At 36.0% G+C, this 16,021-nt stretch overlaps 2 protein-coding genes across 2 annotated transcripts in view; one reads left to right on the top strand and one right to left on the bottom strand.

Annotated features, from left to right (window-relative positions):
• The window catches only part of CTNNA3 (catenin alpha 3), a gene marked incomplete at its 3' end in the record, with an annotated part of 1,162,049 nt that overhangs the window by 383,524 nt on the left and 762,504 nt on the right, over positions 1–16,021 (top strand). The gene's annotated exons all lie outside the window — the stretch shown is intronic.
• The window catches only part of LRRTM3 (leucine rich repeat transmembrane neuronal 3), a 155,258-nt gene continuing 144,605 nt past the window's right edge, over positions 5,369–16,021 (bottom strand). The window contains exon 4 of the mRNA XM_006760994.2: positions 5,369–6,323. Coding sequence (XP_006761057.1) covers positions 6,117–6,323 — 207 coding nt within the window. The 3' untranslated portion in view covers positions 5,369–6,116. The remainder of the gene's footprint in view (positions 6,324–16,021) is intronic.

Below are 16,021 nucleotides of genomic sequence, written 5' to 3'. Positions count from 1 at the left end.
TTTTTCTTCTATTGAGAACTTTCCCTCCATTTTTAAGATGAGTTAAAAATTATATTGTAGATATCTACTTATATTTTAAAATAGTTTTATCATATGTTAGGGAAATAGGAAATAGAAATACAATATGAATATTTGGGAATATTTATTTTTTTAAGGGTTATTTTTTCATGTGTCCACTCTTTTTAAGAAACAATGTATGAAACTTCAAGAAAGTAATGGATATTTCTTTCCATCAGGTTGCTGTTGACCTCGATATTGAAGGAACTTTCGACAGTGTGAAATACTTTATGCAACTTTTCTGTTTAAGAATAGTGAAGTATAGTCTTCTTATAGAGAGCACAATCTACACCATTTATTAAAACATATGAACCTAATTTTATTGATTATGGTCTTTTTTCACATTTGAAAATGTGCTATTGGGAGGTAGGACCACATTCTTAGAGCCTGATGACCTGGATTTGAATTGTCAGCTCTACTGTAGGAGCCTTGGCAAGTTTTCAGTTACCACGATCCTTATTTTCCTCTTTTGTAAATGGGTGGTTAGACCTACTTCTTAAATTGGTTTGAGAATAAGATGAGGACAGCACAGTGGCCTGATACATCCTCTCTCCCCACCTCCAGCTTTTCAGCTGTTACATTATTATCTGTAGGAGCAAATAAGTTAGCGAAGTGAATAACCCAGCTGACTTAAGACTCTTTTCAGATATTCCTGTTGAAAGAGCTAATGGAGAGCAGAATCTATATAAACAACACAGTCTGTCGGGAAACAGCCTGACCCGTGTATGTATAGTTGTCCTTTGTGCGTATTCCTCCAGTCAGGCTTAGAATAACAGATTCACATGGACTTAGGAGAGCACAAGAATTATTAATTTGAGACTAGAGTAAAAACCGTTGGATGACTTGGTAAAAGTAAATTCATTTGGACAATATTTTATAAAGCTTAATATGCATCAGAGATTAGGTTTACAGATTTTGGTTCAGTAAATATCGTCTGGACCAAAGGGACTTGGGGTCATTTTGATCTTGTAGGATATGATAAGTGGTAAACGTTTAAACCAATAAATAGAAAAAAAACACGTAACGGTCAACTTTATGCACTCATCTCGATACTGTTTTTTCACTAATCCAGATAAATTCGATAAGCGAAGTTGACTGAAAATGATCACTCTGTAGTGTGTATATACCAGCTCAAAACCTAAAATCAGTCCTTCATTTTCTGTAGTCTGAGCAAAGACAGTATCATAGACCCTTCAAAGTCATGCAGTTCTTTGTATAACACAAGATATATGGAAATGAAGTTACAAAAGATAAATTAGTGGATGTTGCTTTGGATTAGAAAACAAAAAGGATTTACTTTAAGAATCCTTCATCACAAGGTTCTTTGATACATTTTAAATATTATTTGATTTCTACAAAACAAATTTTCACTTAGTTTTTCAGTAAGACACATATCATATAAAATAAAATTTATAAATGTTTGGGAGAACAGAGGAAGGAACTAGAGTTTTCTAAGTCCTAAATGCCAAGGCACTCTCTTGCTTTAAGATCACCGACTTTAATAGAAAGGTAAATAATCAACTGGATTTTTAAAAACCCAAATTTTACCCTCAGATTTATAAATATTAAATATAAGCAGTCTCCTCTCACAGTAAAATAATGCCAGCCACCAGAGACCTCTAACAATAACCAATCACCACCCTGGTATTTTTTACTTTTTAATTTTCAAATATTTTTTTCCTATTAGAGTTGTTGTGAAATGATGCACAGTTGCTTATTGTCAGTCTGCCTTCGTGGGTATGTCAGGGTTTTGAAAGCATTGATCCGGGACCCCTGCTCTTGGTACTTCTCTTGTTAGAAACAGAGTTGAGAAGGTAAGGTCTTTCTTACTGCCAGACCAACTCCTTTGGGTGCTTACTGCATAACCAACACATCAGGACCTGCTACTTTTTTTGTGTTACCAGATTGTTATACTATTTATTACCCAGAGTGATAAACTGTTAGGAGCTATGCCAGTGATAGCATGTACCACTCGAGAGATTTCTCACCTCCATCTTTCCTGAAACCCAGTATCTGCCAGTCCATTTCCTTTCCCTGGATGTGCCGCCATCTACTCAGCACATCTGATTTTTCTTTTTTCCAGCTTCCAGATAGTTCACACCAGCCCCTATTATTATGCTTTCAATGTCTTTACTTAGTTTGAATGTTTAGTTTGAGAGATGATAGCGGCTTTTTAGCCAGGAGCAGATAAAAAAAACAAATATATGTCTTACTCTCTTATACGGTGGTTTTATTTTAGAAAATATTTTTGCAAAAAGGTTTGGCTATTTCTTAGCAGTTTGGGAAGCCAGACTGATAAAATCAGGATTATGTCAGTTGTCTTAAATGTTAAATTTGAACAAACTTTCTTTCCTTTAAAAATATAATTTATATTAAAATCCGTATGGTTTTATGATTCTCTAACATTCAGGAGGGAGTAGGAATAGAGACTCGATAAAAAATGAGCTGATTAGTAAAATATTATTTGCCTATTAGCATGTTTTAGCATCTGTACATCAGTTTGGATAAATTGCGGTTCATTTTTTTTTATTAAAAGGAGAATAGAAAAAATTGTTCTCTGTTGAAACAAGTATAAGAATTCATGGCTCAAGAAGTACTCTTGCTGAAACAAATAAAAAAATTATCAAGGTCTTCCAAATGAGCTCTCAATTGAATATGTGTTCAGTTGAATATGTGTAAAATTTCTCACTGTGGATCTGTTTTATAACTACCCAAGCAATCTGAATTTAGACGGTCTTTGGTTTCTTTTCTTGTGCTTCTCGATTTTATGTCTGTACCTTGGGGCCAATAAGCATCCACTTCCTGTAAGTAACTGTGCTGCGTCCTTACAGATGATATGGTGTGTTAAGAAATCCATGGCTTGCTATACTTTTTGAACAAAAAGTTTTACTGGGAATGTGAGAGCCCAGAGTAGCACACAGAAAAATTTCATTTAGTCCGTGTGTTATACAGATAGAGGAGCTGAATTAGATTAGAAATAACTGAACAACATGTTAATTTTTTTTTTCATTCTGCTTAATATCTCTGGCTCTGAGCAGGCTTATATTAGTATAGTGGAGAAACTAACAGGCTCTGAATTTTGAGAATGATTCAGTTCTACCATTTATTAGCTGTGTGTCTTGGGCGAGTCTTCTTTGAGATTAATTAATGTGTCTTCATAGGGTGGTTATGAAGACAAAATGAGAAGGTTTATGTGAAATGTGGTTGTAAACCTCAAAACACTGCATAACTTTATTGTTTGCCACAGCCCACAGCTATTGCTGTTATTATAACCATGTTGGGTCAAATTCTGTGTTCTTCAACTCCAACTACGTAAACATTTCAGTTGTTTAAATAGGTGAGCATCGACAGGAAGGGAGGATGGGAACAGGGTGGTTAGGAAGATTATCGAATTTGAAAAAGATAGATTAGAAATAAAGATTTCAGACACAAATATATAAATGGAAAATATATGATCATGATTCCAGACACAGTCTCCTCTAGCAGGTTTTTACTTCCACCACCCCTACCCCTGGACATGGCAGTATAAAAATGAAGCAGACAAATAACCCAGCTGCTGTTGCTGCTGTTCCTCCTCCTCCTCCTCCGTGTTAAAGATCCTTTAATTTCAAATATGAGAAATCTTAAAATTCTCAGTTTAGTTGGTTCTTACTGTAGTAAGTCCTCAGATGCACAGAGCTAGGGTTCCAAGGTGATGGCTTCTATTCAAGTTGTTCACTTTAGATGAACTTAAACTGTTGAAAGAAAGTGGTTTGCTTCAAAAAATAAATGGCATATATCTGTGAGGCTCCCTGGAACCTAAAATTTTTTAAAGTCATTTATCAATTTGAAAATGTCTGGAAATTAAATGATGCTTGGATGTTTGCAAGGCCAACTTCTAATGAGGAAATTTACAAATGACATTTTGATTTACATTGTAAATAAAGTTTGGCATTTGATTTTAGACACACAAATATATTTATAATTAATTCTATATAAATTTGCTAACTGTGCAAAGCAATTTCTGAATTTAGAGAATTAAGAATACTCTGCAAGGAAACAAAATTAGAAAAACTGAAGATTAAAATTTGACTTAAAATGACAAAAAATTTTGAATAGCAAATAATTTATGCAAAATATGTTATAAAATATGTAATGTTAAGTAGAAATGTTACAAGTACTGTAACGTTAACTTTAATTTAAATCAGTAAGAGAGTTTGCCTCTTTCAACATTTTGTTTTTTTCTTTCTGACTTTGTATATTTTTAACAAAAATTTGCACTATATATTTTTTTAAAGTTGGTTCTTCAACTTCTGGAAGTTGCTCTTAAATTTGCCATGATAAAATGACACTTTTGTAGATATAATTTCTTTGGAAGAAATAAAAAAATTAAATGTTGGACATTGGTTTCACAAATTGTTTCTTCCTTGTTTTTGATTGTTTGACCCCTGTAAGATTGACATATTTTCAACCTATTTTTGATGTCATAATTATAAAATGACAACATAAGAAAGCACTTCTAGTGCAACAACATTGGAAACTTATAGTTTTATATTTAAAAACACACAAAAGAATGTGTGACTACCACAGATAAAATAGAAATATTTTCAAACAGTAACGTGTGTCAAGCAAATACCAGAAACAAGTTGATTATTTCAGCATCTCAAAGGTCAGGTATTCACAATTTGATTTGAATGAACTATGTAATACAATTTTATAATCAACATATGCTCTGGGGAGGTTTCAAATTACTCTGGGTTATTTGTCAGGTAGTCTGGAGGTGAATCTCATTATGATGGTGATATAAACCAGTTAGAACGTATTGGGATGCTCATAGTCTACTTGCATTTAGGTCAAGTTCTCCACCAAGGCTCAGATCTATGTTGAATGAGCTGTAGATGTTTAGGCTCCTTCCCCTGGAGAGAACTGATGTGGCACACAAAGATTAAAAATCCCTGTATTTTCTTTGAAATGTTCCCGAAAATATAGCCTCACATCGCTAAATGAGAAGTTGCCTTAAAAACCAGCCACATTTTGCCGTGCCTGATGATTCTTTTTAAGTAAACCACTTTGGGTTAAATAGGAGAAAAATTGCTACTGTACAGTTATCCACCTTGGCCTGAAAATAAGACGCGTAACAAGTTTTTGTTCGTCACTGACGGCTGCACCTTTTTAATGTATCAAAGACTGTTGCTGTGGTTACGGCCTTTGTTTCCAGTGATGTTTTGTCCATACTTCCCCTTCCACCCTTAACAATGGGTTACTCCAAAGAATGAAATAATGAGTCATTCATTCAGAAATATGTTGTTAAAATATCCCTCTTTATCATTACATTTCACTGCTTAGAAACTAGGCTGTAATTCAAGGCAACAGTTAAGTCTGTGAAGAAGAAGTGTTAAAAAAAATCTTTGATTTTTTTTTTCCATTTATAAGAAAAACCTGGCTATGTAATTGAAGAACTTCTTAACAAGTCTCAACAATTAAACCCTTTTTGGTTAATGTATTATTTCTGGAACAAGTAGATAAAATTCTACGCAGTAAGCATGATAAAAATCGTGCATGTTCCTCACAGCACAGAATTTTAGTCAAGGTTTCTGGGCACAAAAGCAGTAACAAAACAGTCCCTACAAAACGGAGTAACTCTGAATAACACAGGAAATAATTTCTTGTTAATTTAAAATTTTAGAAACGGAAATGTGTAAAGTTTGTAAAGTAAACTGTAATTAAATTATGGTACTGTCCATACCAGTCGTTTGTATAATTGAAATTTTACAATATGAAAAATACATTAGCTCTGTACAGTTTTTACAGATAGGTAGGATGAGTTTAGGAGGAAAAAGATTTTTTTTTTCTTTCAGGGAAATACTCTGTTTAAGTAAAAAAAAATACTGCACAACTTAGCTAATTACAAAGTATAGACTTGAAACAATTAATGTCTTCTTTATTTCATGAATCAATCTTGGATTTTTAACAGGGGATTTTTTTTTGTTTCGTTTTTAGAGTCCACACCGAACAAATCTTCCTCTTTTTGTCCTTGAGGTTACGGTTTGGTGGCCGCCCCCGGCCACCGTGTAGCGCGGTTAGGCCAGATGCTGCTTGTGGTCACTGATGCGGCCGGCCGTGATTGTGCTCAGGTCCAGCTCAGTCTCTAGGTGCGTTTCCATCGTATCTTCCTGTGCCGTCGTCTCAAAGGACTTATGGGAGAGAAGTTCATGGTGCACCCCACAGTAACTTATTGTGGGCTGGTCGTATGCCAGGAAGGTTGACACATTCATCGATAAAGGAATCTGGGGGAAAATGACACGAGAAAAGGCATTTATAAAAAGGTAGACGATTCTGGGGGCAAGATCTGAGGACTGTGAGAGTGCTCCCCTGACTGATCTCTCTCGTGATGTGGCTCAGGTGTCCCCATGCTCCCCCTCTAATGTCCCTTGTTCTTATCATCGTCAACACAGTGTGACACTATTAAAGTCTGGGGTGAAGCTGTCCAATTCTTATCTAGAACCTCCAGACAAATAGTAAGCTAAGTGTTTCTGAAAATGCTAAAATCTTCATTGGGAGAGTCAGAAAAGTGCTTTTCCTCACGGGGGTACAATTGTGGCTTTAGTCAGAACTAAGAAAACTATTACTTGGTTATGTGTGGAAAGCCAACCCCCTCCCTCCCTCTCCCCCACCCCCCAACCTCCATCCCATGAGTTTCTGTTCCAGTTGGTCAGAGGCGGAACCTGGAATTTGCATTTTTACAAATTCCCATGGGAGGCGGGCACTGGTAACCCACAAGCACACTTGAAAACCACAGCAGAAGAGAATTGTCTACGCAAGTCATTCTGGCTCCTCTTACGCAATAACTTTGTCTTCTCTCATTTGTCTTTATTGTTGAAAGTATTACAGATGCCCCCTTTGTTCTCCCTATGATCCTCCTCTGTCCCGCACCCCCTCTGTCCTTCCCTGCACTGTTATTGTCTGTGTCAGTAACTTCTTAAACATTTATTTCACCATGAGAATTCTGTGAAACAGTAATGTCTGTGGTTTGGTTCATATATCTAAAATTTAGGTTTAGAGAACTCCCAGGAAGAATCTGTGACTCCTATGAAGGTCTAAAAAGCATGAAAGGATGATGCTAGTTTGAAGGAACCAGTGGTGTACATCAGGAAGGGATCCCCTTGCTCACTGAAGTTTAGTGACAAATGCAAGATCTAAAGATAGCAGGAAAAGGGCCAGAGTGACAGAAGGAGACATACATGTTACAGACAAAGGGTAGTCTGAAATGTCAGATGTCAAAGTTTAGAGCTTATTCTCATGTTTTTCAATAAGACAGAAACTTGTCCTAAAACGCAGGCAGATTTGCAATTGAAAGTGATTCTTCGATTACATCTTAGTATCTAGAAAATCTGATGTATCAGTAAGTAGAATTTAACAGGTAACCATATTTGAATACATCATTATAATAGATTTTTCTACTCAGCCTTCATCTCTGTTTACTATCCTAATTACTAAATCATGATGTCTAATTGCCTTGGATAAAATCTCCTGCCGCTCTTGCTTTGTGAGTGGATGAAATATATTTCTGTTTAAGTACTTCAGACTATATTCCTTTCTGATTTCAGCTGAGATTAGAGCCCAAAAGTAAGTAAAATATAATGTATAGGTGTTATTCTTTTATTGATCATTTTCTCCATGTATAAGAAACCTCTTTGCCTCTTCTTATTCCATTCCTACTCTTCTACTCACATTTATTTTTTCTTCAATAAAAATTGGGTTAGCAAATACTTCTGTTTCTTCTTAAATAATAGCATTCACTTCTTTTGAGTTTGTTCATTTTTAATATGAACATTTTAATGTATCAGGTGTTCAGGGCTTAGTCCTTGGAGACAGAAATGTAGTTCAGTTCATCAAATTAAATTCCTGAGTAACTTTATTTTTATGTGGATTTTAAAATTTGAAGCATGCAGTTATCTGATATGTGAATAAAAGACATTATACACTTTAAAAAAATAATTAAGGTGATTGAAAGATCATAAAGAAAATAATAGGATGCTTCCAAAGGTGCTCATTTAACGTAAGAATTCCAAGTTTTACAGATGAAATAGCTCATGTAACTACAATGTGGTAATATGCAAAAGTAATTGTGTAGCATGAATAGATTTGAATTATAGGAGAGAATGAAAATAGACCTGTTATTGGGTACATCAGTTTTATATTAGCCTCTGGGAAATTGATGCTCTGTAATGTGTTATGGGTCATATATCTCTAGGATTTTGTATATTTGTTCTTATTTGCCATGAAAACTTATGGGTCATGTATACTACATCATTCCTGGCTTACTTAGAAATAACTCTAATGTGAGTAATTTGTGATCCCTATAGTAAGGATTAGGACAAATAATAAACCATAATATGTTTATTTCTATGTGTCTGTGTGTGCTCGCACACACAATTTACTGCTTGATTTAATATCTAGAGGCCACTGGTACCCAGAGTGCTAGTCCTAATTTGAACCATATCAGTTAAGCTGTTAGCTCTCATTATTTATTAAAATCTTCCACATAATTTCTTTAGAGAGTTTCCTTATTTTTGGATACGTCTTCTTTTAAAGCACCCAACCCTACGGTTATACTTTTTCAATGTCAAGTTGTGTTATTCTATTTCTAAAACTGGGATAGCATTTAAAATCAATGTGGATGTTTAACATGTATTTTCCCCCCTGCAATTGAAAGTGATTCTTAAGTTAGATTACATCTTAATATCAAGAAAATATGATGTATCAGTAAGTAGAATTTAATAGGTAACCGTATCTGAATACATTATAGTAGATTTTCCCCAGGTTGACTTAAATGATTTTGAAAATCTAAGTTAGCCCTGGATATACTCATATGTGTATTTATAGGAAATTCCGTACATATACACACAATACATAAATAAACACACATCTGTTCAATCTTGTAGCCAATTATGATTTTAAAATCATTTAAATCAGGTATGGAAAATGCAGATTTGGAGGATACATTAGTTCTAGTCAAGTGTTATATATTTGTTACTGTATGAGACATGCATGTAGATAGACTATACCATATATATAGTATGTATACTAGTCTATGCTGCCTGGGTGGTGTGGAGAGGCTACCCACTGGCATTAAACAAGCACCTCGAGGCTCAGATACAACCCACGTACATCCCTTCTCGTCACCGAGTCAGGAAATAAAGCAGCCCCTTCCCCTTCACATAACCATCAAGTGACTTTGTGCTCTTTGTGTTCTTTCCCCCTTTCCGGGCTGACCTTGGTGCACTCTATTCATTCTCTCTGTCTCTCTCTCCATTGGTACCTGCTTCATTTTCACGTGCTGAATCAGGAGCGTTACAGCGCCACGTTCTCCCCTGTGCAAAGGGGATGTAACAGGGCAGTCGGAGTGTATGCTTACTGCTCCATTTTGGACAATAAATCACTTAGTTAACTTACGTGAAGATGACCCCAATATGTTATTTCATAAAATGGAAGTGAACAGCAGCCCTAGGTGCTGGACCAGCTAGGAAGTATGGTTCCAGGAAGGGCAGTAGGAGGTTCAAATCTAATAAGACTCTGCTCCCCAGACCTGTGGTTAGCAGGCTCTGTTTCAGTGTCCATAGAATCTTCTCGTCATGGCTTTCAGCGAGAGAACAGTTTCTTTCGGTAAATGTTGACATAATGAACTATTTATAATTACTTATGGTTCCCTTCACTCCTGTAGGTCATTGTTTTCCAGGTGAGGTAATTTTTCATAACTTGTAGAGATCCAGGGATATGAAAACTTACTCCCCAGAAACCAATATCATCTAGAGTCTGAGCTAAGAAATCATTAGATGCTATTCTAATAATGAGAGGTAGTAGCCGAGCCATTATTTAGGAAACTCCCCTTAGGAAAAATTTTGACTCTGCCAAACTGCTTACTATGTTGACATCAATGGTACTTCCCTAAGCAGTACTTTTCCAGTGTCTATCTCAACCCTGACGATATGTACCTTTTACATATAAAAAATTTACCAAGTCAGGGGAATAACAGAACTCGTTATTAATGGTCTTCTTCCTATTCATATGTCATTTTGAGCTTGTGATTTTAAAGGAAAACAATGTTTTTTAAGTTTCCAATTTGTGATTAAGTAAAAATTCTCATTTTAAACTCTATTTACTGCATTAATATCTATGTATATTTGTACAATATATGTGTGCATATATGAACATATGTGCTGCTCCTATTCTAATTAGTTGGTTACAAGCAGTTTATATTTTTATTGAATTTATTGGGGTGACATAGGTTCACAAAACCATACAGGTTTCAAGTGTACAACTCAACAAACAGTCATCTGCCGACTGCATCATGTGCCCATCGCTCAAAGCAAAGTCTCATTATAAAAATAATTTAAATTAATTACTTAGAGAGTGAGGGGGAGGGAAGGAGAGAGATAAATCATCACTTTGTTGTTGTACTTATATATGCATTCACTGGTTGATTCTCGTCTGTGCCCTGACTGAGGATCAAACCCACAACCTTGTTGTATCAGGATGATGTTCTAACTGACTGAGCTACCCAGCTAGGGCTAAAGCAAAGTCTCTTTCCACCCCATTTATCATCTCTTTGCCCACTTCCACCTACTCCCAGCCCTCTTCCCTCTGGCTATCACCACCGTGTTGTCTGTGTTTATGTGATATATATATATATTAGAGGCCTGGTGCACGAAATTCGTTGCATATTACTCTTTTATTAGATAGGATATATATCCTTTCACCTTCTTTCACCCAGCCCCACAACACCCCTCCCCTCTGACAGCTGTCAGTCTGTTCCACATATCCATGCCTCTGTTTCTATTTTATTCGTTGGTTTATTTGGTCCATATATTCCACATAGAAGTGAGATCATATGGTATTTGTCTTTCTCTGACTGGCTTATTTCACTCAGGGTAATACTCTCCAGCTCCATCCAAGCTGTTGCACAAGGTAAGATTTCCTTTTTATTTTACAGTTGTGTCGTATTCCACTTTGTAAAATTTGTCTTTCTCTGACTGGCTTATTTCACTCAGGATAATACTCTCTAGCTCCATCCAAGCTGTCGCACAGGTAAGATTTCCTTTTTATTTTACAGTTGCATAGTATTCCACTGTGTAAATGTATCACAGCTTTTCTATCCACTCATCTACTGATGGGCACCTGGGCTCTTTCCAGATCTTGGCTGTTGGGTTACAAGCCACTTGTACATCTTTTCTGTTGGATAGCAAGGATTATCATAAGTGCAGTGCTCTGAGGAAGAGAAAATGGCAGTCCACTTTTGAGAGTAAATAATAAAAAGCTGTGTTTTTTTTCCCCTTTCTAGAATTGCCAAACAGGAATACTTGCTTGTTAAGTGTTCTTTCTGAATAGAGTTTTTAGTAACTATAAATATTACTACTGATTATTCTTGAGCAGAATGCTCATGTTGTTCCCATACATCACCGGGGAAATCCTCCATTTTATAGGCCAAATGTTATCTAGCAAGTATCCTACCTCTCTAGGTTGTGTAAGGATGATGCTGTAGGGTTTTATAGCTATTGTTTTCAATGATCTGAATATAGCGAGAGAAATGGGCCCAGCCTGTGTTGCTCAGTGGGTGAGCATTGACCTATGGACTAGGAGTTCACAGTTTGATTCCTTGTCAGTTGCGGGCTCGATCCCCAGTGCTGCAGGCATGCAGGAGGCAGCAGATCGATGATTCTCTCACTATTGATGTTTCTATCACTCTATCCCTCTCTCTTCCTATCTGAAATCAATCTATAAAATAAAAGCTTAATATGCTAATTAGACCAGATGTCCAAAGGAAGCTGGGGCTGCCAGGGAAGCCCGGGTCCCGGGTGCCAGAGGGAAGCTGGTGCTGGCAGTCAGGGGAAGGAAGGCCTGCTCTTGCATAAATTTCGTGCATTGGGCCTCTAGTAAAAATATATTTTAAAACAAAAGAGAGAAACGGGCTTCATGAAGGAATTCATTTTTTGAGATGTAGGCTTTATCACTATCAAGACATTTTTCTCTATTTTATTGTAATTCAGAGTCCTGTTATCTTTTGTTTTTATCTATTAAACTTAATGAATTTTCAGCTCAATTAAATTTATTCCTACTTATCTATAATAAAAGGGTAATATGCTAATTATACCGGACAGCCAAACGACCTTCCGGACGTCCTTCTGGATGACCTTTCAGATGAAGCCAGGGCTGCAAGGGCCAAGGCAAGCCGCTGCGGCTGCGAGGGCCAAGCCCCTTGCACGAATTTCGTGCATTAGGCCTCTAGTTATTATATAAAATAAGAAACAGGCGTTACAATATTTTTCAAAGTAATAGAGGCATGCCTCAGATGTTGCGGGTTTGGTCCCAGACAGCCATAGTGAAGCAAATATTGCGATAAAGGATTCACATGAATATTTTGGTTTCCCAATACATATAAAAGTTATGTTTACAGTATAATGTAGTTGAGAACGCGTATAGTAATTTTATGCCAAAAAAATGTGCAGACCTTAATTAAGAAATACATTTTTGCTAAAGAAATGCTGACCATCATTTGAGCTTTCAGTGAGAAAATGTTGCTGAAAGCCTTGCTTAATGCAAGGTTGCCACAAACCTTCAGTTTATAAAAAATGGGATGTCTGCTAATTGCAGGAAATCAGAGCCCAACAAAATGAGGTATGCTGAACATTTCTGTAATTGGTCTCTAAATTTGTCTCAAACTCAGTTCATCATCTCTAGGTCCAATCCACTTCTTCTTCTGCATGGTCCCTGTTTTGTTATCAAGTCAAGTCAGTTTTGCTTGAAGTTGGACTGCTTCCTGTCCCTTGTTCCAAATGTCCTGTTATTTGCCAGTTACTGTATTGACATCAATTGCTGTGTATCTTTTACATGCACCTGTTTTTTCGTCTCTCTGGCCACTATCGTGGCTCCAAATATCACCTTGTTTGCCCTAGTGATGGCATGGCTGGTCTTCCTAATCCAGCAGGGTTGCAAATAAAGCTCGACATTTGTAAGTTCATTTCTGGAGAAGATTATATTTAACTGAATGTAAGCAACATGTAAAAATAGTGAATGCTTTTTTCCCCCCTATTTTTTGTTGTGTCTGAAATATTATCCTGTCTTTGGAAAGAAGTGAGATTAGAATGTGTGTGTGTTTTCTGGAAAATTAGCTTTCTTAAATATATTATTTCATATGTATATATAGATATGTGTGAATGTTCATACATATATACATACGTATACATGTATATACAGACATATATACACCTGCTATTAACTTTATTCTTACCTATCTTGATGCCTATACTTTCTGTCTTAGTTACATAGGCTGAGTTTCCAGACTAGCCTTGGATTTTGCTGAGCTATATGCTATTTGATGCATTTGGGGGATTGGTTAGCAACAATTGTTTCAGTCCTAGCAAACATGAGCTTTCTGTACAGGCTGGTAGTTTTACTTATAGTCAAAATAGGAAGCTGTGTCTTTGGTATTATTTTTAAGTTTAATATTTCCTATTAGCTAGATTCCCATCCTGAAAACTTTGTTATTAATCACTGTTTTGGTTTCTAAGTGTTAAGGCAGTTGATAAGATGTGTTATATGAGGAGAAATGGTGTGAGCAATTATCACACTGCAGCTTGATTCCTTGGCACAATGTCCAAGTCAGCTATCTTGGATCCTAATTTAATTTCTGTAGGATTTCTGCAGTGGTTCTCTGCCTAGCTGTCTGACTCACTGTGGGCATTTGTTCCATCTCTTGGTCAGTAGGCCTTGGACACATCTCTAACATCTCCTTATTATCATCACTGTCATTCATTGAGCATTTACTGTGTGCTAGCTACCATGCTGTGTTATTGGCTATGGTCATTTAAAACTCCCAAAGTTGCTTTAGGGTAAATATACTTACCCCATTTTACCATTGAGAAAACTAAGACTTAGATAGTTTAAATAATTAGTCTAAAATCACTTACCTGATGAATTGCAGAAGTGGTGGCCTGACTTCTTAAACTCTACACTTTACTGCCTATTTATCACCTTATCTCTCACTGAGGTCCTGGAGCCCAGAGAAGTGAACACAATATAATGTGTCTGTTGCTATTTAAACACTGTTTATCAACATTTATATCTCATTTTCAGTAGGATGAACAGCATGATATCCTATGCAATATCATATCTTTATGATACTGCTTTGCACATTAGGTCTTTAGGAAAGAAACATATAGTTTTTTGTTTGTTTGTTTTTGGAGTCATGATGTGGGTAGATGGCGACATCTCAAAATCAGGGCTCTCTGCTTCTCACTATGCTCATATTGGCCAACACAAAGTGTTAGGAGAAGGGTCTAATCCCTGAACATTCTGGACAGGGACAGTAACCTTATATATACTCCCTGATACAAATCTGTGTAATTTTAGGAGTTTTAAAGATACATTTTTGTGTTGACTTGCAAAATATTTCTTCCAATTTCTAATTAAATGATGATAGCTTTGCTCTTTAAAAAAGATATAAAAAATTAAAAACCTCAATCACTGTAGTTTGTTTTATATTGAATGATACTCATTTTTTTTTTCTGTATGCTCTCTCTCTCCGTTGAATTTTCAAGGCACTGCCTTGATACTACTTTATAAATGTATATTTTGAAGTTTGTCTTCTGTGGTCTTTATTTTTGCATATATCTTATTTTATGTTAGATGATGGCCTTCTTGACAGCACAAATCTATGACTAATAATCACATTTCTCTATGCCTGATATTGTTTCACATTGTCCTTAAATGTCGTAAAGCACTAAATTTGTGTTTTTTTGAATAAGTGACTATGTGAATAAATGAATAATAAAGAAAGGATGTTTAATATAGTCTGGGTAGAAATTAAAAACCTTCATCTCAGAAGGTTTTTGACTGGGCTTTAGGGGCTATACGACTGAGATAATCTGTTAAAGTTTAATGATTTCAAGACCAGGCTATTACAATTCTAGGCTAGAGGTACAGGGCTAAAATGAATTTTCAAAAATCCACACTATGATCAGGCACATGACGCTTCATTATAATGTTAGACATCCTTTATTTTATTTCCATTATTTAAAAATTTTAATTTAAATGTTTTAAATACTAATATGTATTTATTATGTAAAGTAGGAGGTATAAATTTAAAATATATAACACTTCAAAATAATATTAAAAATAAAATAATTATTCTACATTTGGTGAGTTTTTGCCTCTAAATTTCAGAATGCTGTGTCTGTGCTTTGTCCTTTAATACCTTCCACACCTGCATTTTTCAAACTCTTTAGTGCTCCCTTGGAGCACGGCCCATGATCTCCAAGAGTTTGTGCACCCGCCAAATTAGCTCTCCCAGTAATGGACTCTGCCCTGATTCCTTCTGTGTTAACCTCCGTTTGATTTTTGTAGTGCCAGTGAAAAGCGATGTTTCTCTTTTACTGAGGCAAGGCAAAATGCCCCAAACTGTTTTAATTTACATGCAAATCCTTCTGCACAGCCCGATGCCTGCTAACTCCCACTGTTGCCAGGTAAAATGATGGGACCCAAATTGAACCTCTGGCTCAAAGGCCCCACTAATCTTGCTGCTATGTTTTCAAATCCGTTTCTCCATACTGCTGTGCAATGAGATGCAGTTGCTAATCAGTGTGAAAACAACTCATTTTTCTTTTTCTTTTTCCTGAAAATTGTAGTTACAATATTCCACTCAGGGATCTTATAATCATGATGATGATGATGATGATATATATATCATCACCGTGTTCATGGATTCATAGAATCAACCAATCATCAAAATGTCCATACTACCCAAAGCAATCTATAGATTCAGTGCACTCCCCATTAAAATACCAACAGTGTATTTCACAGACCTAGAACAAACTCTCAAAAATTCATCTGGAATAGAAAAAGACCCCGAATAGCTGCAGCAATCCTGAGAAAGAAGAACAAAGTAGGTGGGATCTCAATACCAGATATCAAGATGTATTACACAGAC

This window comes from Myotis davidii, unplaced genomic scaffold, assembly GCF_000327345.1.
Source record: "Myotis davidii unplaced genomic scaffold, ASM32734v1 scaffold134, whole genome shotgun sequence".
NCBI lineage: Eukaryota > Metazoa > Chordata > Mammalia > Chiroptera > Vespertilionidae > Myotis > Myotis davidii.
Note: the sequence above shows the minus strand (reverse complement) of the source record. Positions and strands in the feature narration are given on the sequence as shown.